The 27,381-nt window shown below is 36.2% G+C and overlaps 2 protein-coding genes across 2 annotated transcripts; one reads left to right on the top strand and one right to left on the bottom strand.

The window, feature by feature from the left end:
- Positions 1-1,380: 1,380 nt before the first annotated feature.
- LOC112717454 (uncharacterized) lies at positions 1,381-3,407 on the top strand. Its single transcript, XM_025769504.1, has 2 exons — positions 1,381-2,992; positions 3,085-3,407. Exons 1-2 carry the CDS (start codon positions 1,381-1,383, stop codon positions 3,405-3,407), a joined length of 1,935 nt encoding a protein of 644 aa, XP_025625289.1.
- A 17,102-nt stretch (positions 3,408-20,509) lies between these two features.
- Positions 20,510-23,081, bottom strand: LOC112802888 (L-lactate dehydrogenase A). Its single transcript, XM_025846279.3, has 2 exons — positions 22,051-23,081; positions 20,510-21,122 (listed from the first exon to the last, which is right to left on the bottom strand). Exons 1-2 carry the CDS (start codon positions 22,657-22,659, stop codon positions 20,682-20,684), a joined length of 1,050 nt encoding a protein of 349 aa, XP_025702064.1. The 5' UTR covers positions 22,660-23,081; the 3' UTR covers positions 20,510-20,681.
- Positions 23,082-27,381: the final 4,300 nt, after the last annotated feature.

The raw sequence follows: 27,381 nt of genomic DNA, 5'->3' as shown, positions 1-27,381 counted from the left end.
GTTGCCGCCCTCTACTTTTCACATTTGCCCATCGCCTTCTATCCTTTGCAAACTTATCCTTCATCATCTGTCCTTTACTTCTACCTTCTCTTCTTTTTACCTCCATATTATCCTTCGTCTTCTCTCGTACTTTTTATATCTGTATCAGTGTTTTGTCTTTCTTAATTTTCTCTTTGATTCTACGTTCTTTCTTCTTGTCTTTTCTCATTCGTTGCCTCCTAGATTTTGTTCTATCATAATTCATTGAAAATCAAACAATGCAGCATATCTACAAATTAGCAATCATCAATCTTCTTGTAGTTGACGAAGTTGTCATCACCATTTGAATTTAGCGATGTTGATAAATCTGGTATTATTAATCATTTTTATTTTATTGATTATATTGGTTCTATTTTATTTCACTTTTTTGTTTATGATGAATTTGGTATTATTAATGATGAAGAATTTGGTTGAGTTTTTTATTTTACCAATGATTTTTGTACTATTTTTATTTTTTGTTGTTGACTATAAATTTGGATGGGTTTCTTCATTTTATTGATGACTCTGGTGTTATTTTTATGGTGATAATTTGGTTTATTATGACGATGATGAACTTGACTTTCTTTTTTTTTTTTGATTGTGCAGTAAATCTAGTTTGAATATTAGCATATAGGGTGCAATTGAGTTGGATTTGAATAACAGTGCGATATCAGTTGTGTTCTATTGATAAAGAGACCTTTTTTTACAGTGGGATATGCTGTAGCTTTAAAATATTTTCTGAGCATTTTTGTCCTTATCAATGGCTAGTAACTATTTTATTGAAAAAGTGATTTGGTCATGAATTGTTAAAAAAACATGATACGTTACCTGTATCCTCGGTCGCCCGGCATACTCGGCACGCAAACATTTCGAGGCCGACGTTACACCAACCGCCCGATAAGCTCGGCCTCAACCATTTGAAGAAATAGGAAACGTGCTCAACAAACTCAATGGCTAAAACAGAATATCATAACCAACCTACAAACTAGGACTTATCCACTAAGCGGGTAAAAACAACTTCTATAAAACCGAGTCAATATCCTCGGTTACGATGAGGTTCCACTTCCAGTTTTCATATTCACTTATTCACTCTCACTTAATTACTCTCTCTCTATCTTCTGAGATTATTACTAACTTGAGCGTCGGAGTATCTTTTGCAAGTATTCCCACCGCGGTGTTTGATCTTGGCCGACGTAAAGCTCTTCCTCTCAGTTGACGACTTATTTGGAAGCGCTTAAGCTTGGCCTACCCAGTGTTCGGACGAATCACTTGGCGCCTACCGTGGGGCCGGAGTACATCTAACCCCACTTTTTCCTTCGTTTAGTCTTCTACTCTATTTTGCAGGATTCCCGATCCTCGAACATGGCTGACAAGGAAAGTCCACAACTCTCACAGGATGACCTCCTGGCTCGAATCGCCGAGCTTCAGGCGGAAGTACGAAGAATAGCTGAGCTGTCTACACAGAACAATGGAAAAAGCTCCAAAAGCTCGGCTCAAGGTGCTGCAGACCCTTTAAACATCGTCCCGCCAAAGGAGAAGCTCACACTCGACAACCCCTTCTCCGAAGAGATCACAAATTACCAGATACCAAAAAACTTTACTCTGCCCACTGCACTGGAGCCGTACAAGGGGTTCGGCGACCCCCGACCCCACGTAAAGAAGTTCCAATCGATGATGTTTTTCAACGGCCCTAAGAATAAGCCCGTTCTCTGCCGAGCATTCCCTACCTACCTCGACGGTGCTGCATTACTCTGGTTCTCTAAACTTCCTGAAGGTTCAATTTCCTCCTTCGAAGATCTTGCCAGGTCATTTATTGATTACTTTGCCGCTTCAAGAATCTACGTACATGGCTCAGACTACCTCGGCACCATTAAGCAAGGTCAGCACGAAAGCCTGAAAGACTACATGACCAGATTCGCTGACGCCACTATGGAGATCCAGGACTTAGACCCGGCCGTCCACCTGCACGCCCTCAAGGCCGGTCTCAGGCCCGGCAAATTCTGGGAGACCATTGCCATAACAAAGCCAAAAACGCTAGAGGAATTCGGAGAAAGGGCGGCAGATCAAATGGAGATCGAGGAACTCCGAGAAGCCCAAAAATCGGACAAACAACCACATCGGAGGGATGAAGAAAAAACTTTCAGATCGCCAGGCAGCCGAGACACTAAGAAACCTTCCAAGCCCACGTCAAAATACAACACATACACCAGATTCAATACCAGAAGGGAAAACATCATCAGAGAAATCCTCAACGCCAAAATCATAAGGCCACCAGCTCGAGCGGGAAACTACCAGGATCAAAGGTTCGTGGATAGGACAAAGCATTGTGCCTTCCATCGGAAGTTCGGACACACCACAGACGACTGCATAGTCGCGAAGGACCTCTTGGAAAGGCTGGCACGCCAAGGGCTCTTGGACAAATATATCGAGAACCGGAGAGGCAAAGGAGGAAACTCGAACAAGATGGAGCACAAGCAAGCAACAGCCAATGATAACAAAAAAGAGAGGACGACCCCCGATCCACCAAGGGGAGTCATTAGCCACATATCGGGGGGATTCGCAGGCGGAGGAGAAACAAGCTCGGCCAGGAAGCGAAGCTATAGAACGATGCTAGCAATCGAAGGAACCATACAGCCAAAGCAGGACAAAGACCCAGGTGTCACCATATCCTTCAACCAAGCAGACTTCAGATCGGCAAGCCCTAACCTCGACGACCCGGTGGTAATTACTATCCAGGTCAGAGACCTGTTGGTAAGGAAAACATTACTGGACCCAGGTAGTAGTGCTGATGTTTTATTTTATTCTACATTTACAAAAATGAAATTATCAGAAAAACTAATACAACCCTCCTCGGGAGAGCTGATTGGGTTCTTCGGAGAGAGAGTTCCCATCATGGGACATATATGGCTGAAGACCACAATGGGAGAAATCCATATGTCGAAGTCCATCGATATTCAATACCTAATAGTAGACTGTATAACCCTTATAATATTATACTCGGGAGACCTACCTTGAATATATTCAAAGCGGTGGTGTCCACATTACATCTGTGTGTTAAGTTTTCAGTGCAGGAAAACAAGATAGCTACAGTTCACGCCGACCATCAGAAAGCTCGGCAGTGCTACAATGCTTGTCTAAAGCAAGACCAGGTGAGTGAGATAACTCGGCCCCAGGTCCAATCCATACATAGCTCGGCTAACACCACCGTGCTAGCCGATCTCGACTCAAGAGAAGACCTCGGCGAAAGACCTCGCCCAATGGACAACCTCCAACGAATAACACTAATGGCAGATGACAATCAATGCACATACATCGGAGAAGCATTAGAAGGGGAAGACCGAGCAAAACTCATACAGATACTGCGCAAGAACGCCGATCTCTTTGCGTGAACACCAGATGATATGCCCGGAATAAGCCCAGAAGTCATCTGCCACAAGCTGGCAATTGACAGAACAGTCCGACCAGTAGCACAGAAGAAAAGGAACCTCGGAGAGGAGAAAAAACAAAGCAGCACTAGAAGAAACCAAAAAGCTCCTCAACGCAGGTTTCATCTGAGAAATTCATTTCACCACATGGTTGTCCAACGTGGTAATGGTAAGGAAGAGCTCAGGTAAATGGCGCATGTGCGCCGAATTTACAAACTTAAATAAAGCTTGTCCTAAAGATGCATATCCATTACCTTGCATTGATAAATTAGTTGATAACGCCTCTGGTTTCAAAGCTTTGAGTTTTATGGATGCATACTCTGGCTATAACCAGATTTTAATGCACCCAGAAGACCAAAGCAAAATAGCTTTTATAACAGAACATGGGAACTTTTGTTACAAGGTAATGCCCTTTGGCCTAAAGAATGCAGGTGCGACATATCAAAGGCTAATGGAAAAAGTATTCCAACAGCAGATAGGCCGCAATATGGAGGTCTATGTAAACGATATGGTAGCAAAAACACCTATACAAGGGTCACACTGTGACGACTTAGTAGAAATCTTCAAACAACTCCGAGCATATAACATGAGACTCAATCCAGACAAATGTGCGTTCGGAGTACAAGGAGGGAAATTCCTTGGATTCATGTTAACATCTCGAGGCATCGAGGCCAACCCAGAAAAATGCAAAGCCGTATTGAACATGACAAGCCTAAAAACGATGAAGGAGGTCCAGCAACTTGCACGACGAATAGCTGCCCTATCACGTTTCCTACCTGCAGTGGCAAACCGATCTTATCATTTCTTTCAGACATTCTCCAAAGGCAAGAAGTTCACCTGGACGGACGAATGTGAGAATTCTTTTACCGAACTTAAACAGCACCTGACATCCCCGCCAATCCTCCAAAGACCAGAGACAGGTAAGCCACTGTATTTATACCTATCAGTATCTAACCATGCTATAAGCTCGGTATTAGTAACAGAAGCAGGAAGAAAGCAAAATCCAGTATACTTCATCAGTAGGGTGCTACAACCAACAGAAACAAGGTACCTGAAGGTAGAACAATTGGCACTGGCACTAGTCACTACGGCAAGAAGACTGCGGCACTACTTCCAGAGCCACATAATCATAGTACGAACAGACCAACCGCTAAGGCAGATACTAACCAGACCCGAGCTCGCCGGAAGACTAATAAAATGGGCGATCGAGCTCTCTGAGTTTGATATTCAATACGAACCAAGGAAGACACTGAAGTCACAGGTGCTAGCCGACTTTATATCGAAAATGACTAACGATACACAATATACAAAGGTCAGTTGGAGCATGCACGTTGATGGAGCGTCAAACAAAGAGGGCAGTGGAGCAGGAATTCTACTAAGGGAAGGAGACAAGGTGGTGGCCGAGCAGTCACTACAATTCCGCTTTAATGCAAGCAACAATCAAGCAGAATATGAGGCCCTACTCGCTGGACTAAGGCTCGCCCTACAACTGCAAATACCTCGAATAACAGCCTACTGCGACTCTTCATTAGTGGTACATCAAATAAAGGGCGAATTCCAGGTAAAAGATCCTTTGTTAGAGAAATATTGGCTCATAACAAAGGATCTAATTTCAAAATTTAAAGAATTTGATATTATTCATGTAAACCGAGAACAAAACACCAGGGCCGATGTGTTATCTAAGTTAGCCACAACTCGGCAAGCCGAAAAGACATCGGCACTGTCCCAGCTAACACTTGACAAACCAAGTTTTGAGCAGGATACAATTCTGAGTATTACACAGGTCCCAGATTGGCGAACACCTTTTCTCGATTACATCAACACATGCACTATGCCAAATGACGAGCCGAACTTGCCGCTCTTCCGAAGAAGAGCAAGCTTCTATACAGTGCTAGGAAACACTTTGTACAGACGAGGACACTCCCGACCACTCCTTAAATGCATCAGCTGGGAGGAGGCCGAGGATGTCATGGCCGAAACACATGAGGGAGTCTGCGGCAACCATACCGGCGGCCGAGCTTTAGCAGCAAAGATCCTGCGAACAGGATATTATTGGCCGACGATAAAACGGGACTGCATCTCCAAAGTCAAGGCATGTGATAATTGTCAAAAACACACCACCCTCTCGGAGACCCCGGCCGAAGAACTCCATACCATAGAGGTAAGCTGGCCTTTCGATAGATGGGGATTAGATATCCTCGGACCTTTCCCGAAAGCGTCAGGCCAGGTAAAGTTCCTTTTGGTTTCAATAGATTATTTCTCTAAGTGGATAGAGGCACAGCCACTAGCACACATAACGGCAGAAAAAGTGCGATCTTTTTTATGGAAAAATATCATATGCAGATACGGTATCCCAAGAGAGATAATCTTGGATAACGGGAGACAATTTACAGATCATAAGCTCGCTGCCTTTCTAACAAACTTTAACATCAAACATCATTTCAGCTCAGTAGAGCACCCGCAAACTAACAGACAAGTTGAATCAGCTAACAGAATTATCTTGCAGGGATTAAAGAAAAAGCTCGGTGACGCTAAAGGAGAATGGGCCGACCTCATTCCATAAATTTTATGGAGTTACAATACCAGCATTCAATCTGCCACAGGAGAAACTCCTTTCAAACTGGTATATGGTGCAGAAGCACTTATCCCAGTGGAGGTCAGCGTCCCAACATTAAAGACCGAGCTCTATGATCAATCGAAAAACCTACAAGCTCGGACAGCCGAGTTGGACCTTCTAGAAGAAGAAAGAGATATTTCCGCCATAAAGCAACGAGCCAGAAAACAATACCTAGAGCAAAGACACAACAGAAAAGTAGTTCACAGGTCTTTCAACAATGGAGACCTCGTACTCAGACGCACAGAAGAAGCTCGAAAACCTCCGGCACCTGGCAAATTAGCGGCAAACTGGGAGGGCCCTTCCGAGTTCTCCAAAATCTCGGAAAGGGGGCTTACAAACTAGAAACCCTCAAAGGAGATCAACTTCCAGGAACATGGAATGTCTCCTCCCTAAGGGGATATCAATCATAACATAATCTGTAAATTCGCGAATGATGGTACTCTTTTTCCCCTCCGAAGGTTTTCTCCCAAAAGACATGGGTTTTACTCGGAGAAGGGTTTTAACGAGGCCGGACGCAACAAATCATTGTACCCATACAACTTACTATGCAATCAAAACAGTTCTCATCATGACAGTTGGCATACACTTCAGTTAATAAACACTCCAAATAATCCGAGCATTATCCTCGGAACCCTAACATCACGAACCGAGCTTATTCCTCAGAAAACCTTAACCATAAAAACAAGTCAAAATTTTTCAAACAAACAAACTAATCCGAGCTTCATACTCGGAATTCAAAATGCGCATACCGACCATATTACTCGAAAGAATACAAACAAAATACAACAAACATCATGTTTTCCAAGCAGGTCCCAAAGGATCATTCTACCACAACCCTTCCATTAGAGCTACTGCTCTCTTTATCAACAATCAAGAAACAATTGCGACTGTCATCAACATACACACACACAATTGTGAGAAAACACATCATCCTCATGACTTTGTTAAAGCAACCATCGACAAACGCCGAACTATATGTTCGGAAGCCAAAATATCATTACTAAGAGAAAAACTTAAAAATTGTTCAAAGTTAAATCCAAAACATACTAAAGGATTACAAAATAAAACAGAACGAACACTAAAAGGCCTAGTCTGCCTTATCACCCATGCTAGATCCCTCACTCTCAGCAGCACTTTCATCTTCAACAAGTTCACCATTAACAACCACCTTCATGACATCAAGCTTTGAAGGATCAGCTTCCGGATACACCACCTTGACTTGAGAAACAGCACGGTCAAACCCTTGGGTAAAGGCCTCATAAACTCCACTTTCCAATTCCTTGATCCGAGCAGAGAGTTGCACAACCTCGGACTCCACAACCTTCAACTTTGCAGAAGACTCTTTCTCTTTCTTCTCCATGGAAGCAGAGAGCTTAGCAATCCTTTGATCCTTCTCCTGAATGATCCCAGACAATTCTTCCACTCGAGAAGCTTCTTTCTCCTCCCGGTCCAGGGCAAGCTCCTGAGCCCGGCCAATAGCAACGATGCGAGCACCAATCACCTACAAGTAGAAAAATAAATGAATAAACGCAAAATAGAATTTACAAAGAACAGCAAAATAACCTATACCTGCAGAAAATGGCTGACACCTGCTCGGCCAACATCATCAATCTTCTTCATATCATCTAGGAAACAGCAAAGCTCGTCAGTCATTACACCAAAAGGGTAGAGCTTTGCCCACAAATATCAGCCGTGCTCGTTCTCGTCATATCCATGAAGTTTCTTTTGCGATTCATAAGCAGACTCAACCATCTGTAATATTAGCGACGACTCCCCCTTACCATCCAGCACCTCGGCAAGGCTACCTTTGCCACGCCCTCTCTTTCGTTTCGACCTCGGCCCAGGACCATACTGGGTTACCACAGCAGCAGCCCCTTTTCCAACACTTGAAGACACCTCTCTTTCACTTTTCTTGTGTTGGTTGAAGAAAGATTTCAGGCCCGCAGTTGTAATCGCAGGAGCTTTCTCGGCTGCAGAACAAAGACAAGCAAATAAAAACCAGAAAGAGCACCTTATAAAAGAAAGAAAGAAGCATGGCAAATTAAGTTATCTATGTGATCATATACAACCTGTCTATTAGTATCCCATTTCAACATCTCAGCAATCGATAACAACCCCTTCGGACCCAATGATTTAAATAAGAAGCTCATCATAATATCATCATCTGGATGCCTATCATCTACGTCTAATACCTGATAAGGTTCGGGACACCAAGACAAGGGAAATTTTTCGACCAAATGCTCATTCAAATAGAAGGGAAACTCCTCGGGTACACTCCTCACCTTAACAAACATCGACTTAAAATCCTTAAACGAAGATTTATAAAGACCAAAGATAGCCCGGCGCGGATAACTGCTAAGATTTACCCACAACCCACGTCCCACCCCCTTAGCCTGAAATAACGAGAAGAAAAGCCTTAGAGAAGGGGGGCAATCTAGTAACTCCATCAATACCTCGAAAGCCCGTACAAAACCCCAAGAATTTGGGTGCAGCTGGGTAGGGGCGCAGTTCAACCAGTATAAGACCCCACATTCAAACTCGGTAAAAGGCAGTTTGACCCCCAATTCAGTAAACAAACAGCTATACATATAAAAGAAAGACCAATCCCTCAACCGGTCACAGACTCGGTCCTCTTTACCACAGGGCAACAACTCTATCCTAATGTTACTACCATTCCTAACCCACAAATCCGATCCCAGTAACTTTACTGACTCCTCATCATCAACCTGCGACGCATATTCCCTCACCCTGGCATCAACCCACCCACACGGATCAACCACATCACAACTCTCCATTGCAGACAAAGAAAGAAAAAATAAAGCACAAAAAGGTAGAAGAAAACGTGAATTCAACACTGACCTTTGCTAGACATTCTCAGACAGGAAACCAAACCAACACTCCCTTTTTCCAGAAAACAGTAGCAAATAGGAACTACAAAAAGCAAATGTAATAAAGGAGTAAGCCTAGTAACCTAAACGGTTACACAAACCCTCGCATTAAATCCTCGCCGTCAAAAAACAGAGGCATTTAATGACCACGAAATCCAACGGATAGGGGTGCCTGGGGATGCGGGACACGTTTCACGTCAATCACGTCAAATGGCGCGAAGAACGAAGCAACTATTAAACACGCAAAAAACCGTTTCGTAATCCAAACATAACCAAGGCAAGCTCGGGGGCTACAAGGACCATGTGCGACAAACAAATTCGGCAACCGAGGATCCAGTACCCTTGGTCTGAAAAGCTCGCCTTAGTCCTGTCCACACCAAGGCAAGCTTGGGGGCTATGATACGTTACCTGTATCCTTGGTCGCCCGGCATACTCGGCACGCAAACATTTCGAGGCCGACGTTACACCAACCGCCCGATAAGCTCGGCCTCAACCATTTGAAGAAATAGGAAACGTGCTCAACAAACTCAATGGCTAAAACAGAATATCATAACCAACCTACAAACTAGGACTTATCCACTAAGCGGGTAAAAACAACTTCTATAAAACCGAGTCAATATCCTCGGTTACGATGAGGTTCCACTTCCAGTTTTCATATTCACTTATTCACTCTCACTTAATTACTCTCTCTCTCTCTCTCTCTCTTCTGAGATTATTACTAACTTGAGCGTCGGAGTATCTTTTGCAGGTATTCCCGCCGCGGTGTTTGATCTTGGCCGACGTAAAGCTCTTCCTCTCAGTTGACGACTTACTCGGAAGCGCTTAAGCTCGGCCTACCCAGAGTTTGGACGAATCAAAACACAATCCTAATTTACCAATAGTCTAAATCGTCGATAATATTAAAATAATTATAGTGACAGTTCAGTCGTCAGTAATAAAAGTATTGTAAAAAAATAATTAAAAAATAATTTATTTTTATTGGCAATGTAACTGTCGATAATAATCAATTTATTTTATATAAATAATGTGTATTTAATGGCAAAGAAATCATCGGTATTTTTTATTCATGAAATAATTAATTTTATTAATGGCTTTGGAGTCGATAAAATTGATTATCATAATTGCATCATTTTTATATATAAATTATATTTTTTCGGTGCTTGTTATAATTGAATAACAATTTATGAAATGCGACATTTAAATAAATTTCAAATATAAATAATAAATAGTACATTATTTATAACTTATTAAGTAATACAGTATATTATTGATATACAAATCAATGATAAATAGTACAAATAAGTCCTAATTACGAAGTACACTAAATATAATCATCATCCAGGCCGTCCTCATCATGATGACCCTCTGGGTCCTCTCAATTCTCGGCGGGGCGTCCAATAGGTGGTGCTCATAGCGGAGGATGTAAAAGATGTGAAGGAGTTGGAGTTATGCTGAATGTACTACTGGAAGAACTATTCTGCATATACTTCATGTAAAAGAAATACATTTGGGCTACCTAAGTCTTCATCATCTCATTGAACATTTTGCTCATGCGGGCGATCTCTCCCTCGCATCTCTGATGATCCTGCATTTACTCCTCCTGCTCCTTTTGGTAACGTGTTTGCAGCTCTCAATGTTGCTCCATCTAGTATGTCAGCTCCCTGTTGAGAAAGAAAACCTACTCCCTCTTACAACCCCCTATTGTTTGAGTATAGATTTTATCCTATGAAATTTAGGGTAGGGGTTCTCGGCCGCCCTCAATGATATGTCTCAAGTTCTTTGATGGACTTCGCTAATTTCTCTTCGAAAAGAGATGCTGAACGCACGCTTGTCAAGTTTTAGTCATTAAACTAAATAGATATACTTAGTTTTAATAATATTTGAATAAAGGTAAGATTCAAGAAAATTTATGGTAGTCTCCTCTAAGCGTTTGTCAACCCACTTCGAGAGGTCGTCCTTCATGATGTGGGTCCTCTCGAACATTTCGATATGATGGGACTTGCAACCCACTTTAGCCTCCCATCAAAAGGAACAATTGATCAATGTGATATCATATACGTAATTAATAATATGTACCATTTTAACATGTTCATACTATTTTTTTGGATGTCGTCTTATATGTGGTCTTCGGTGGTCTAGTACACCCTGAGGACGAATCTGATGTGCTGTTGAGATAAGGCATTACTACAGAATTAATAACATTGTAATTTAAAATAAACCAAAATTTTAAACAAATATAACTCAATTACCTTAAACAAGTTCCCCTAGAGCTTAATCACTCAGTCTGGCACCATGCTAAAGCAAGATATGAATTATTGGTAATGGTTCTTGTATACTTAGAAAATCTTTTCTGTGCCATCGTATGGAGAATCCTAACTGTTTCAAACACAATTAAGTATATACGCAATTAAATAATTAAATGGATGGAATTCTAGTTATGTTTATATAAAATATACAGTCTTTTTCATCCCATTTGAATATAGGACAGGGATCATCACTAACAGTGGATTTTCCACCTTCCTATGTCTGTGACTACAAAGTCTATGCTTGAGATGTCTGTGGCTACTATGGCTGAGACATCTATGGCTGCTACGGCTGAGAATGAGGCTAAGGCTTTGTCTAGGTTGAGTGTGATGATGAGGCTAAGACTGAGACTAAGGATGGCCTGGAGCTACTTAGGCTGGGCCACGAACTATTGAGGCTGGGCACGAAGCTGCTAAGGTTGATGTCTCGTGTCAATCTTGGGATAATCTTTAACCCTAGACCATACTTTTTCTTCGGTCAATCTAATAGGAGGCTCCTCATGATCCTCAGTGTTCTTCCTAAATGTAGTTCGATTGCATCTATAAGGTTGATTCTCCAGCAAAAAGCTCTTGTGACAATTAAACCAATATTTTTTCAGCGTACTTCAACTGAAAAGTCTTTGTATCCTCATACAAATAGGACAAGATAATTTCACATGAATCCCCCATTAATTGTTTACATTAAAGTGGCTTTAAGTGTGAAATTGATTTTTATGGAGACATCATAAATTGAAACCCCCGAGACCACAACTGGTTGAATTCATCAATAAAAGGCTGGAGGTATACATCTATTTTAGCTTTGGATTGTCTAAGCCAGGAATGACACACGTTTAGAATTGGTAGGGATCTTTCATATACATTTAGGAGAAAGATTATAAGGAGTAATAATAATAGGCCAGCAGAAATAAGGGATACTAAAATGGATGTTGGATGTAAACCTATCAGAACATAGACCTAGTATAGGATTCCTAGTTTTAATTGCAAAGTTAGGATGTTTTGGATTAAAATGAAGCCATGCTTTCCCATGATAAAGGTGCGTCAGGACATTGTCCGTACTATAGTTGTCAAAGTGCTACCTCATGTGAGGTGCAAAACTCATTGAAGCATACAATTTTTGGAGTCTTGGTATAAGGAGTAAATAATATATTTTCTTATATGGGACATTCTTGGTACGTGTATTCAAGTCAAATTCTAGTGAGTTACAAAAAGATAAAGTATGCTTTTTGTCTTTGACGTTTGTAATTTTTTTTCAAAAATATTCTTAACATTTAGTTTGATTCAATTTTATCTTTAACATTTCAATAAATTTTAATTTTATCCATACTGTTAATATTTTGATTGTCAACATCTAGTCAAATACTTTTGTACCAATTCTTTTCTTATAAAAAATGTATCCATAATTCCTAACTCATATAATACCCGACTCACCCCAGCTCCATCAACACCACCTAGTCACCCACCACAACTCTATTCTCACTCACTATCACTTCACCATCATTACCTCCTTCACTGTCACTCTCAACAGATACTAATTACTATATAAATAAATTAATATTATTTGTTATTTTGTTGATTGTAGTTGAAAATAAGAACAAGAATAAACTAACAAATAAGACAAAATTACAAAAAACTTAAGAGTTTGAAAAGTATATTATTATTATTATTATTTGAAATACAAATAAGACGAAAAAATCTTGAAGACTATTTTAATATTTATGCCAAAGTTTTAGAACAAAAATGATAGTTTATCATTAACTAACAATTGAGCAGTTAAATATAATTTATTTTTAAAATTAATTAAAAAATTAATAAAAAGCATACGTCTCTTATATTATAAATTTGGAAACTAAGTAAAATTTTCCATTTTTAAGGAATAATAACAAGGGTTAAGCTCTGTATTATTGAATCAATTGTGATGGTATTATAAGAGGCACAAAGTAGAATTATAAAAATTGAAAAATTATTTGACAAGGTCATACTTTATTTATAGGCAAATTAAAATACATGTTTTTGGGTAACTAGATCCATGTATATAATTAGTGTGAACTGCAATGACCAAAACAGAGAAGAATTAACAATATAATAGGTTGTTATGCCAATCCATGCATATTTATATCTATTTATTTATCTATGTTATACAATCCAGTTCTGTCCACTTTTACGTGTCTTCACCATATTAATTCCTTTTTTTTCCTCCTTCGTTTCTGTTGTGATAGGTTTAATTTTTTGTGTCTTCATCTTATTAACTTTTGCTTTTCTTTCCCTCCATTTCTTTTGTGATAGGTTTAATTGGTGGCCAAAAAAATTTAATATGGAAATAATATTACACATGTGCGTTAAGATGGGACTGAGGTGTTGTTCTCAGATGTGGATGGCCTTCTGTTTTTTGCACTATACGAAAAGGATTTATTTTTTTTTTAAATTTGTTCGTTTCACATCTCGCACTGTACAAGAAAGTAATTGGGAAAAGGGCTTATCAGCCCATCTCGCCCATCTCGCACCATGCGAGAATTTTTTTTTTTAAATAATAAATCAAATTGTTCACAGCGAGAAATGTTTTGACATGATATTTTCGTCAGTTCGTTGAGTGCGAAAAGATTACTTTATCGTGTGAAATATTAATATTTTAATATTATTTTCAAAAAAATTTAATTATTTTATTAAATTAATGATTAAAAAATTAATATTTATCTCCTTATATAAAAGAGGTAATCGAGTTTGCAAATGAATTCACTTTCACTCATCTCTTCATATTCAGACTCACTTTCACTCTTTTCTTAACAAATTTTTCATTTATATCCCTTTTTTCAAAATGTTTGAAGTGTGTCACAATTCTTTTTAGTTTTTGTTGTAAGAGTAATGGAAGCTAATATGAGTGTACTGGTATATTTTGATGGTGAAGTTATATCATATATAACTGAGGGCGTAAAATTTATTTGTAGAAATCCAATTTTTCTTATTATTTCTTGCACATTGTCATCTGAAGAGTGAAAATATAGATTATGCCAACACATACACGAATCTATTTCAAAAGAATTAGTAATATTTTGTACAGGCAACCAGTGTTATTTTTTAGTGGTGTGATACGATTTCAATCAATGAATGTGATTGATGAAGCAACTATGCTAGAGATGTTAATGATTTATAGACAGAATCAAGCTCATGTGCCGATCTCGGAGTTGTATGCTGAGTTCAAGCAATTGGGTAATACGCACGAAGTAAATGAATGGTTTTTAAGTGAAGGAGACAACATAGACCGGGAAGAAAACAACAATGATAGTGAAAAAGAATTCTTAGCCAACAATGACATGTTAGGAGGTGACGGAGGAAAAACGTCGGTAAAGATTTTCACAAAAAAATCGCGTTGCAAGTACAGTTCTAAACCGACAATTAAACCTCAATCAATATTTAAATTGTTTGTCACTTAAGCAAACCCAATAAAATTAACCGAAGTATTAAACCTCGGGTTGTCTCTCAAAAAATTGCAGAGAAGTGTAGTTATTATTGGTTATAGGAAAGTATATTTTTGGGTTTTGAAATAAGGAACAAGTAATGTAAATAACAAGGAAATAAAATAACAACTAAGAAAAGTCCTAACAAGGATTGAGAATTGGAATTCCTATCCTCATTATCATTATTAATTGTGATGGTAATTACCTTTTACTCTCACTTAGTTAACCTCTAACAATGAAGAAAAGTCAAGTGAGAAAAATCAACTTAAGTTCACAAGTCCTAATCAAAGACTAGATTTAGTGAAGTCTAAGCCAACTAGCAATTTTCAATTACCATTTAACAAAAGAGTTTTGATAACTCAAGAGTCTCTAATTGATCAATCCAAGTTAGGAACATAAAAATCTAATTTAAAATTCAACCAAACATTTTATCAAATACTTGGAAGGCACAAAATAAAAACATAGAAAACTAATAAGACATAGCAAAATCTAAGACTACCAAAGCAAGGAAATAACAATAGTAAGACAATTGAATAATAGGAAACGTGAAACATAAATTGCATTAATGAAAGTTGAGAGTAACACATGAGTTCATAAACTAAATTATCAAAATAAAGGAATCAATAAGAGAAATAAATAACTAAAGTGCTAGAACAAATAGGAGTAGAAGAAAACTAAATTAAAGCAAGGTAGAATTCTGAAATTGAGAAGGAACAAGACTAAAAACCCTAAAACCTAGAGAGAGGAGAGAGCCTCTCTCTCTAGACACTACATCTAAAACCTAACTAATGTGAATGAAAGTGTGTATGATGGATTCCCCCTTCCAACTCCACTCAACATCCTCTAATATGAATTTTTGGGCCTGAAACTGGGTCAAAAAAGAGCCCAGAAATTACCCCCAAGCGTTTTCTATAAATTGCAGCACGTGATGCTCTGTCACGCGTACGCGTTACCCACGCGTACGCGTTGCTTGACAAAATCTTGGTCACGCGTACGCATCATCCACGCGTGCGCGTCGCTCGTCTCCTGCACCAGTCATGCGTATGCGTCGTCCACGCGTGTGCGTCACTGCCAACTTCTCAAAACTTCGATCTCTTGTGTTTCTTCCACTTTTGCATGCTTTCTTTTCATCCTCTAAGTCATTCTTGCCCTATAAAACCTGAAAACACTTAACACACATATCACGGCATCGAATGGTAATAAGAGAGGATTAAAATTAGCAAATTAAAGGCCAAAGAAGCATGTTTTCAATCATAGCACAAAGTTAGGAAGAAAAATATAAAACATGCGAATTATATGCATAAGTGTGAGAATAATTGATAAAATTTGCTGAATTCAATACAAAATAAACCATAAAATAGTGGTTTATCAGGAGGAAGCGACAAAGGGATTGAGAGTCGTCCTAAAAGGGAAGTTCATGGTTCAATAAACACGATTGCAAGGCAATATTCGTTTGATGTGCTATCTTTCATGTGTGCTTTGTACCTCGACGCTATACACGCACCAGAATTTGTTGAGTTTGCAAACACAAGTATGTGACTTTATCATTTTGTAAAGAATGTTGGTAAAATTTTAATTTTTGTTTTTAGAGAATGTTGATTATTTCAAGATTTTGCATGTTGCTACAGTAGTTGATATTAAGATTCTTGTGCACCGGAAAAAAAAACAAATAAGTTTCATTATTTTTCTTTATATTGTAACTGCATGAAACAATCTGCTTATAGACCAGTGCTATTTTAATTTTATTTTGAGTTAACATGTTAAATGCTATGATATATAGTTTTATAGAACATTAAAATTGTTATTCCTTATTTGTAGGTGTTTTTTCTGTTCAAGATGGTGAGTTTGCTGTTGGAATGGAACTTGGTTCTAGGAAGATTATGGTCATGTCAATTAGGAGGTATACCCTTTCTAAAGGGATTGATTATAGGATGTACGAGTCTGAGCCTTTGACGTTTTATGCAAAGTGCCTGCAATATGGTAAAGGTTGTGATTGGCTGATTAGATTCAAAATATTGGAGAAATAATTATTAGCATAAGCATAATTATTCAAGACATTGCAAGATGCAAATGTTATAAATCAATCATTTACATTAATCTTGTTGTTTCTAGATCTTAAAATTTTAAAGAAGAGATAATTTGATATAATATGAATTCTTCAAATTCAGTTTCATCATCATCGGTTGAGAAAAGCTCAATATTATTATTAGAGGGAGATCATGACGAGAATAATAGTAATAAAATATATTAGAGTACTAATATTATTACAAGAAATTCACAAACTCAAGCATTAGGGGACACTAAAATGCACACAAAAAAGAAAGAGAGAATAAAAAAAAAGAAGTTGCAGTCTCAAAAAACAAATGCTACCACCATCAACCACTATCTTTTACAGCAAGTAGGTTACAGTATTGATAATTCGTTCTATAATCCTTCTTCCTATAATAATAATGATTTTGAAACTCAGCTTGGTTTTAATAATACTGATCAAGATGATGATGAAGATGCAGGTCTTTTTGTTGATGTTTTTAAAGTGATGTGTTCCTAATTCTCATTATCAACAAAAAAATTATTGTATGTATTCTCCCTTGTTGGTTCTGATCATCATCATCATGGAACTGTAAAATGTTTGGATCTCCAACTAGGCCTTAAGTTGGAGTCAAAGACAAGAACTTTTATCTAGAAGACATAGATTTACTTTAGACTTGTTAAAAAAGTTATGTAGATATATTAGTTTGTTGAGTTTTTTTGTTGTGATTTTAATCTAGGAATTCACAAAACATATGAAGAGAAATTAAAGTTAAGGAAGGAATTCGTTATTCATTCATGACTAACCTTACAAAATAAGAATGATTTTTCAAAAGCTTCATGGCGTTAAAAGTGTTGAAAGTTCATAAATAAAAATTCAGCATAAGTTATGAACACCACTGACAAATTTAGCTATGAATTGAATGAACCGTTACCATCTTGTTAGTCACTTAGTACATGATACTCAAGAAGATGTGAATTGAGTATCAAAAAACAATGATAAAGTTTTGCGAAATTTAAATGAAGTTGAAGTAAAATGCATAAATGAATTTGTACTAGTATTTTTCTAAGGACTTAAGTCACTTCTCAAGTACTTAAAAGGAGGTTTTACTTTCCACACCACTTATTATTAAAATGTACTATGAATATAAAAAGATATTGAGTTGAGAGAGAGAAATTGCAAATGACGATATATTCTAGTTCATTGTAACTTCTTCGCCTACGATCAGTCCTTACCACTAAAGTGTTGGAGATTTTTACTATATTACCAAGCTTTTAGGATGCTTTACAAATTGTTACAACAACGAGCACTTGATGTATATCTCACGGTATATGATCACTACTCGTATATTAGGCCAATTCACCTTCGCTAAGAATTCTCTTGAGTGCTTAATATACCTCTTTGGTATCCTCACTGGACATAGTGTATAAACAAACTTTACAAACTTGGAGAATCACACTCCAAATCACTCAACAAAAGGAGCTAAAAACATCTTCTTTTACAACTTGGACATAGTGTATAAACAAACTTTACAAACTTGGAGAATCACACTCCAAATCACTCAACAAAAGGAGCTAAAAACATCTTCTTTTACAACTTAAGAAAACAAAAATTGAATACTCTCTAGAAGAGTGAATGAATACAAATTAAGCTCTAATGAACATAAACTTGTATATCCCTCAAGTTGTGTATAAACCACATTAAATTTGTATAGAAATTGATATATGAACTCAATAAAGCTTAGAATAGGTGTTGTATATGAAATACGGCTAAAACACACCTATTTATAGAATTTTCAAAGTATTGGAACGTTAGAAATGAAGTGAAAATGAGTTTTGTCAAAATTAGCCGTTACAAGTTATTTGTCACTTAAAAGAATCGATTTTTTCACAAGAGAATCGATTCTTGCTATTCATTGTTTGAAAAAAATTTGAATTTCGAACATGAGAATCGATTCTTTGGTTACAGAGTCGATTCCATTCCTTATTTTCAGTATAAATCATGTTTTTAAAGCGTTTAGGCTCAAGTTTAATAAAACCTTTTAATTTTAATTAATTTCTATCATTATTTTCATAAAAATAAGTCTTTGAAATCATTTTCATGTGTGTATGTGTTGAGAGATATGGGTTTGGTTCTTATATAAAGAATCTAGATCTAAGATTCTATCTTGCTTTTGATCTTTAACTTCATGTTTCTTAATTGTTTTCTGTTATTTGCATACATCTTCAATATCCATCTTCTTTTAAATTTGAACTTGGGAGAATTTAATGCAGCTATATATAAATATTTTCAAATTTATACAAATGCAAACATATACAAAAAGTGCAACAGTTATTCGAAAGATTTATTAAAATCATATTTGATGGTTACAAAGAGTCACACACATCAAGAACACAATAGAAGGATAATCAACAATCAAACAAGAAATAACAGGCTTTTCCCTATAACCTATCCTTTAATAGGAGCTAACACTCGACAATCTAATAAACAAATGAAGGCAAAATCTATTTCATAACTCACGAACAAAAATAAGAAAAATGAAAAAATATAAAAAAAATTGAATAAAATCCAAGCAAAAATTATAGTTGCAAAATATAAACAAAAATGATAATCACAGGAATTGAAAGATGATAATAAAAGAAAAAGGGTTTTACTTGAAAATGGATTCTCCTAACTCTTTGTCTCTGCCATTTTCTGGTGCACCAAACAAATTAGGGGAAACATTTAAATAAAAATTTTACCAAATTAGAGGAAAAATATTTAAATAAAAATTGGAAAAAACTGGTGGAAACCATGCCAAATTAATTCATTGTGCACGACTTAGCCATGGTGGGCAGTGACGGACCCAGAGAAATTTTACGGTGGAGGCAAAAATATAATAAAATTTAGGTAGACAAGTTAGGTATAAATTTTGTTTATACTATAAAGACTATAATAAATAGACTTAACAGTTAAATATGAGATAATAAAAAATAAAATAATTATTTAAGAAGATATATAAAAAATAATATTGTCATGTTAAAAATAAAAAAGAATGTCATTATAAATTATTGCTTTTATTATTTTGAATATTATATTGTGTGTGAAATTTTTTTTTTATTATTTTAAATACTATAATAAGTGATTGTGTGTATATCTCTAGTTTTTATCAACATGTATAAATAGTTCTAATTTAAAATTTTAAATATATCTAAACCAATTTAGGTTGGTCGAATAAACAACTTAATCCTCCGCTTAAGTAAATATTAGGAGTTCCAATTCTATCTTGTATGTGTAATAATTTATTAGCCAATTATAAACTCTTAAATAGAACTCAAATTAATAAGGAATTAATTCTTAACTTGTTGGATATTGTAGAAAGACAAAGACAAATATATCTAAAATTAAATTTTATTTTTTATCCTCATTATAAAATTTCTCTAAGGTTCGTCACCAGGGAAGGGAGGAAAGAAAAGAAATAGAATACAGGGGCAGAGGAAATGTTGATATTGATATAAATGGAGAATAAATGGTTCTATAGTTTAGGAGGTCAGTGTTAATGTTATTTGTGGCAAATTGATAAAACCTAATTATAGGGATGAATGTTCATAGCAAATTTCAAGGACTGACGTATAACTTTGTTACTTTAATGTATTTGTGAGTAATTTTTTGTGGCTAAATCTCTTTTTTTCGGGTAGTGAATTACAACAATTGAAATTTTAATTGACTGGCTACACATATAAAAAAATACATATCACTAGATCTACCATGCTAGACTTAACATGTAACAACAAAAAGGACCGAAATAACATGTATCAATTAACATAAACGACGGACCGCAAGGGTCAAAATTAACATGTAACAACCATGCAAATCAAAACAAAACAAAGTTAAAGTACAAAATAAGTTAGCTAATAAACCACAGCGCACTTCAAGGAGGAGAGATCTTTCTAGAAGGATGAACACAAATTCAAAGATCTAACTGAGTCTGCACCTCAAGTATGGTCTTGGCAGAGTCCCTGAGCCTTTGTAACTCCTCTTCATTCAAGTGCACATTGGTCACACCCAACACTCCTCCGCGACCAAGCTGTGCTGGCAAGCTGAGGAACACTTCGTTGCCAATGCCGTAGAAGCCTTTTGCCAAAACAGAAACAGGGTGGATCTTCCTTTGGTCCCGGAGAATAGAGCGCGCCAAGCTAGCAACAGAGTAGCCAATGGCCCAAGAAGTGTAGCCTTTGAGGCTGATAACTTCATAGGCGCTGTCTATCACTGCTTTGTGTATGTTCTCTAATGTTTCCTTCTCGTATGCTATCTGCTGTTTCTCCAAAAAGCTCAGAACCGGAACACCACCAATGCTGATGCTAGACCACAGAGCCACCGAGCTATCCCCATGTTCCCCCACTATGTAAGCCTGAAATGCAATAACAGCATACAAACTTTACATTCTCTAGTATTCAGTTATTCAAATTAGTATCTACAAAATCATATTACAATTACATTTTGTAAACTGTATAATAATTATGTTCTTATTTTAAAACAAGCATTTCTATGTATGTTAAACATATCTAACAACTTGGCTTGAATGATCAGTTGATCAGATACATCAAGCCAAACTTTGAGTGTCATTACTAAAATGTTGAGTGACCTTTTTAAGGAAGACTTCAAATGCCATTCTTAATTTGAACCAAATTAACAGTTTTAATTTGTAATTTTTTTTTTAAATAGAAAGTAATTGAGTGAAATATTTTCTAGTGAAATGTTTTGAAAATTTAAAATTTTTAATCTTTCAATACAAACTCTATTATGCGTTGATACCTTAATGGGCATAGTTAGATAAATCTATATAAAGTATGTGTCTGTTACGGCAGTAAAACATTTTAACAAAAATATTCAAAAATAATACAAAATCAGTTTAAAGTTACTTTATTTTGAATTTTTTAATTATTATTTATTTTATTTTATATTTTTTAATTATCATTGAAATAATTGAATAATATTAAATATAATAAATAAAATCACCAAAAAAAATATAATAAATTTATAATTATAAATATTATATACATAAAAATATAAATATTAAATTAAATTAAATAAATTTAAATTGTTGTCTTTCAAGTATTAGCTGTTATCTAACTCGCCAAGAACATTCCTTTAATTATCTACATGGTTTTTTTTTTCTATTTTTAGTTTTTTAACACTAAATGAAGCAGTAGTCGGCAACACATCCAAAACAAGAAGAGAAATAAGAGACATAAGTATCCCAAGATTTGCGGGATACAGTAATGTAGACATTACAATAATAAAAAATTTAAAAATACAAAAAGGAAAATGAGAGTGACCTGCACGTCCTGAGCGTTGACGTCGAGATGATCGGCGATGAGGAACCTGAACCTTGAGGAGTCCAAGTTCGTACCCGACCCGATAACCCGATTCGATGGAAAACCGGAGAGCTTCCACGCCAAGTAGGTCAGAACGTCCACGGGGTTCGAAACGATGAGCAGCACCGTCTGCGGTGAGTACCGCGCAAGCGGCGGCACAATGCTCTTGAACAGCGCGAGGTTCCTCTGGAGCAGGTTCAGCCTTGACTCGCCAGCGTTCTGGCGTGCGCCTGCGGTGATTATGCAGAGGTCGGAGCCGGCGGTGACGGCGTAGTCCACGGAGGCGTAGATCTTTGTGCGGGGGAGGAAGGCGGCGGCGTGCTGGAGGTCGAGCATCTCGCCGCGGAGCTTGTCGTCCTTGTTGTCGATGAGGACGAGCTCGTCGGTGAGATCTTGAGTGAGGATGGTCTGAGCAATGGCCATGCCGACGTTGCCGACGCCGATGACGGAGATCTTGGTTTGGCGCTTGGTTGGCGAGGGTGGTGCGGCGTTTGTTATGGGCCTGAAGAAGGCCTGGGTTAGGTCGAGCCCACCTGGGCCCAGTGTGGAACCTGAGGGACTCTTATGCATTGTGTTGTGTCTTGTTGTGGTAGTGAATTGTCGTGGTTTGGGGTTTATAGTGGGAGAGGGGGCTACGGAAGTTTTTATACTGTAAAATAAGAGTTATGCCTATGGTGGTATGTATTAAAATAGGTTGAGATTCTAATTGTATTAATTATATTATTGAAATTGATAAAAATGAAAAACGTATTATATTAATTTTTAATAATGTGATGAGTCATTTAATAAAAAAAAATTAAAGACTAACATCATATATTTTTATCAATTTTAAAATATAATTAGAGCTCTTAAATTCTAGAAAATTATTTTGATGTTGATAATTAAATTAATCTTTGAAAAATGAGATGTTTTTTAAATTCACTTCTAAAAGATTTTATTAATTAAATTGATCTTTTAAAAAATTATGAATTAATCATATTTGTCCTTCAATTATTATATTTATAATTTTTGTGAGTAATTGATGATGTGAAATGTTAGTTAATAATATTTTTTACCATTTATTTTATAGGTGAGGCAAAAAAAATTTGAAAGAGAAATTATTTAAGGGTGAGAGATTTCACGTTATTCTCTAAAATGAAAATTCAAAATTTAGAGAATCTAAATTCCTAATTGAACGCTGACTAAATATATTTATGAAATCTATCGATTTAGTCACTAGATTATATTAAAATAAAATTTTTATAATTAAAAAAAGACTAAATTAATAAATTTTTATAAATATATTTAATTAATATCAAATAAGATTTGTCACATATTATATATGTTTTTTTTAACATTTTACAACATTATTTTTAAAAAAATTATTAATGGAATGGTTTGAAGATAAATATGATTAAATTTAATTCTTTAATAGATTAATTTAATTAAAAATATCTTTTAAAATCGAACTCAAAGAATACTTTATCTATTAATTTTGTATAGTATATAATCAATATAAAACTATTTTAAGATTTAATTCATTTAATTTTAATTTTTATAGTATGTATAAAAACTTTTCATATTAACAATAATAAAAATTAAATTATGAGAAATAATATTTATTTTTATAATAGAATATATAATTTTACTTTAACTATATTTTTAAATATTATCAAAGGTTTCATTAATGTTATAATTGCAGCAAGTAAAATTTAGAATTTGGCGTTATGGTCTTATGGATATTTGAAAGTCAATGCATTTCTGTGGATGGAGGGAGAAAAAGGAAAGCATGGTACAAAACTTGAGTGGAGACACTTGGGATTTTCAACGGTCAACCTTCTAGTTCTCTTCTCTAGAAGGGAAACACCAAACTGTATCCAACATTCCTTATTTGAACCTTCAAATTGGTTTGATTTAGAAAAAAAAAAACATAATAAATAGAAAATTAAGGAAAAATATGTTTGATTTGACCATTCGATTTGAAAATGAAACCGTCTAAATCACGCGCTTTTTAGGATTTTTTTTCTTAAATAAAATAAAAAAATTATTTAATTCTTTAAATAAGATTTTTGAGTTTTATTTTTTGGAGTATAATTTTTTTTAATAATTAAGACAAGTTTGTTCCATTCTCGGTAAACTCTATATAAATTAGGGAGTTCGCCGAACCTCCAACAAACTTTACGATTTATATAGAGTTCGCTGCAATTTCCGACAAATTCTAGGTTAGATGTCTAAAATAAAAGCATGCAGCAGAGTAGAGAGCCACAATTTCATTGTCGACTTTTATTATCATTGTTGACATTTTTTCTTTATAATGTTAAGAAATCCATTGTTATCTATTCATTACGATAGTGAAATAGTGTATGATGAAGAAAGTTCTATCGTTTTTAGATCGGGACAATCGATAATTACCTATATGACACCGGAAGTCAACAGTTTAACAGTGTTGAAGAATTTGATATTGCATTCCGTCAGACAGCAAGAGGCAAAAAAGGTGAAAAAAATTTACTACAGATATCCGACAAAAGTAGATGGCAATTTGTTTTATAAAAGGTATATTACAGTTGTCTTGTCTCTGATGCTAGTACATTTATTAGACCATGGTGAGAAATATTTCTGTTGTTTTGAATTAGGTATCGTTTACGTGACGATAAGGACGTACGGCTTATAAGGTTGTGGCACAACCGATGGACAAATGTTCATCTGTTGGAATTATTCATGTTCCTCGTTGAGTTGAGTGGCTGAGGATTGTCTGTAGATACTGTCGATGATAGTCCGTTGAGTGGAGCTGTTAGACGAACTATCAAAAGGACAATGGTGGACCTAAATATGCCACCTGAAGGTAGTCAAGAAAGGTCTAATGTTAAAGTTCGTAATGTTGACTTAATGGATGACGGTGTTGAAAGTCATGAGGGTTCTGCTATCAAGAATCCGATGATGGGTCAGTATGAAGTTAATCCCGATGACGGAGACGATGTTGATGAAGAAACACCCGAAATTCCTAACGATGGTGACGAGGAAGAAGAGATGAACTACTACGATGACACACAAATCGCTCTGACACAGCCTTTCATTTCTCGACCATATGACCGGCCGGATCATTTCACGAGGTTGAATCTCGATGTAATGACTTCCGATTGGTCGTTTACCTAGGGAGGCCCCGAAGAGGATCCAAGCAACGAGTTCGAGGTTGGACAACAATTTAAGAACAAGGAAGAAGTCATGTTGGCAGTTAAGCAGTACAGCATTAGGAGGGCTACGGAGTACAAAATAGTAGAGAGTGACTAGTTGAGGTATAATGTACAATGTATCCAATTCGGGGATGGTTGTAATTTGAGCATACTCATATCATATCGCCGAAAGCAAGAAAAGTGGAAGGTTAGAAGATACACTGGTCCTCATACTTGCATGCAAACGTCGATGGCGTAATGATGCGTGAGCATCTTTCCTATCTTTTCCTAGTGAATTTGCATTTAACTTGATAAGTTTAAGCAAGAATTAATTATCTTTTAGCCACTATGGATGCTACTTTGAGTCTTGTGCAATTCTATTTATTTTAGGTAGCATTTGGTTGGATTTGATGGAAAGGAAGCATGCAAAAATGGAAGGAATTGCAAAGCTGTCCATCCTGACCTCTTTGCATTCAATCGATCATAACTTAAGCTACAGAGGTCCAAATGAGGCAGTTTCAGTTGTGTTGGAAAGCTAACATCCGGAGCACACACACATTGGTGAAAAGTTCATCGGCGCGCCACGCGCACCTGGCGCGTACGCGCGACATGCGCGACGTACTACAAACTCAGAATTCGCCCCCAGCAATTTCTGGGCTGTTTTGACTCAATTTTCAGCCCAGAAAGCACAGATCAGAGGCTATAGAGTGAAGGAATCAAGTGGTCTCCATCCATCAATTGAAGGGTTGATGATTGTCATAATTAATTCTATTTTAAATTTAATTTTTAAATAGGAAAAGATATTATTTAGTTTTAGAAAGTAGATTTTAAATTTATTAGGATTAGATATAAAAGGATATGCAACATTGAACTTTTCATTCCATCTCAGACAATTTACCTGAATCCTTATTTTCTCTCTCAATCATGAGCAACTAAACCTCCACTGTTAAGGTTAGGAGCTCTATCTATTGTATGGATTGATTCTATTATTTTTCTATTTTAATTAATGTTTTGATTTATATTTCAAGAATTGTTTTCGTTCTTTATCTTATGAATTTGGGTGGAACGGAAGCATGACCCTCTTTCTAATTGAGTTCTTGTATAACTTGGAAAAGCTCTTTACTTGAACAACAGCTTGAAAACAATTTCTCCTAAATTCTAATTATCTGGATTTAACGGGATACGTGACATATAATCCTGTTATTTTTGGGTAATTAGGATTTTTGTGGCATAAAAACTGGAATTTGATCTTCACCCTCTAATTGGAATTAATTGACCAAGGAATTGGCAGTTAATGAATTTTAGAGGAGACTAGGAAGGTCTAAGGAATTAGGGTCTAGTCACATATTGTTTGTCATGAATTAAATATTGCATGATTAAAATAGTTAGTAAGAAACGTCAATCCAGAAATTAGATAACTCTGAAGCCTTAACTATTTTCTCCCATATTTTATTCCCAACTTATTCACCTACTATCTTCAAACTCCTAATTTACTGTTTAATGCTCTTTGAACATCCAACACTCTTTTCTGTTTGTCTAACTAAGTGGTTTAACCAACCATTGTTGCTTGATCCATCAATCCTCGTGGGCTCGACCCTCACTCACCTGAGGTATTACTTGGTACGACCCGATGTAGTTGCCGGTTAGTTTGTGGGTTATAAAATTACCGCACCAAGTTTTTGACGCCGTTGCTGGGGATTGATAGTGATTAACAACTATTAGTTATTTGATTTCTTAGATTAGGCATTTTAGTTTTAATTTTATTAAAATCTATTTTTAATATTTTCAAAAAAAATTAAATAAATAAATAGCACCAATATTTTTCTTAATTTCTGAAATTAAGTTTGGTGTTTCCTAGTTAGTTTTATTTTAATTCTTAGAATTCTGTTCTTTCTTCTTTGCTTTCCTGTTTACCACATGGTGCGTTTAATCATTTTTGGTGTTTTGTGCTAAGGAAAAATAATGGAGAGAGATCACATGGGTTACTACTCACACCCAAGTAGTGATTCATATTATGGTGGATGGAGGAACTATCCAAATTTTGGTTGGCAAAGTCAAAACCAAAGAAACATCAATGCTCCATGTTTCAACTATCAAGAGCCACCACCTCCATATTCATATCAAGAACCACTATCTCCATATT

Source organism: Arachis hypogaea, chromosome 1, assembly GCF_003086295.3.
Source record: "Arachis hypogaea cultivar Tifrunner chromosome 1, arahy.Tifrunner.gnm2.J5K5, whole genome shotgun sequence".
NCBI classification, from domain to species: Eukaryota; Viridiplantae; Streptophyta; class Magnoliopsida; order Fabales; family Fabaceae; genus Arachis; species Arachis hypogaea.
The sequence above is the reverse complement of the archived record's forward strand: the minus strand, read 5'-3'. Positions and strand labels throughout refer to the sequence as shown.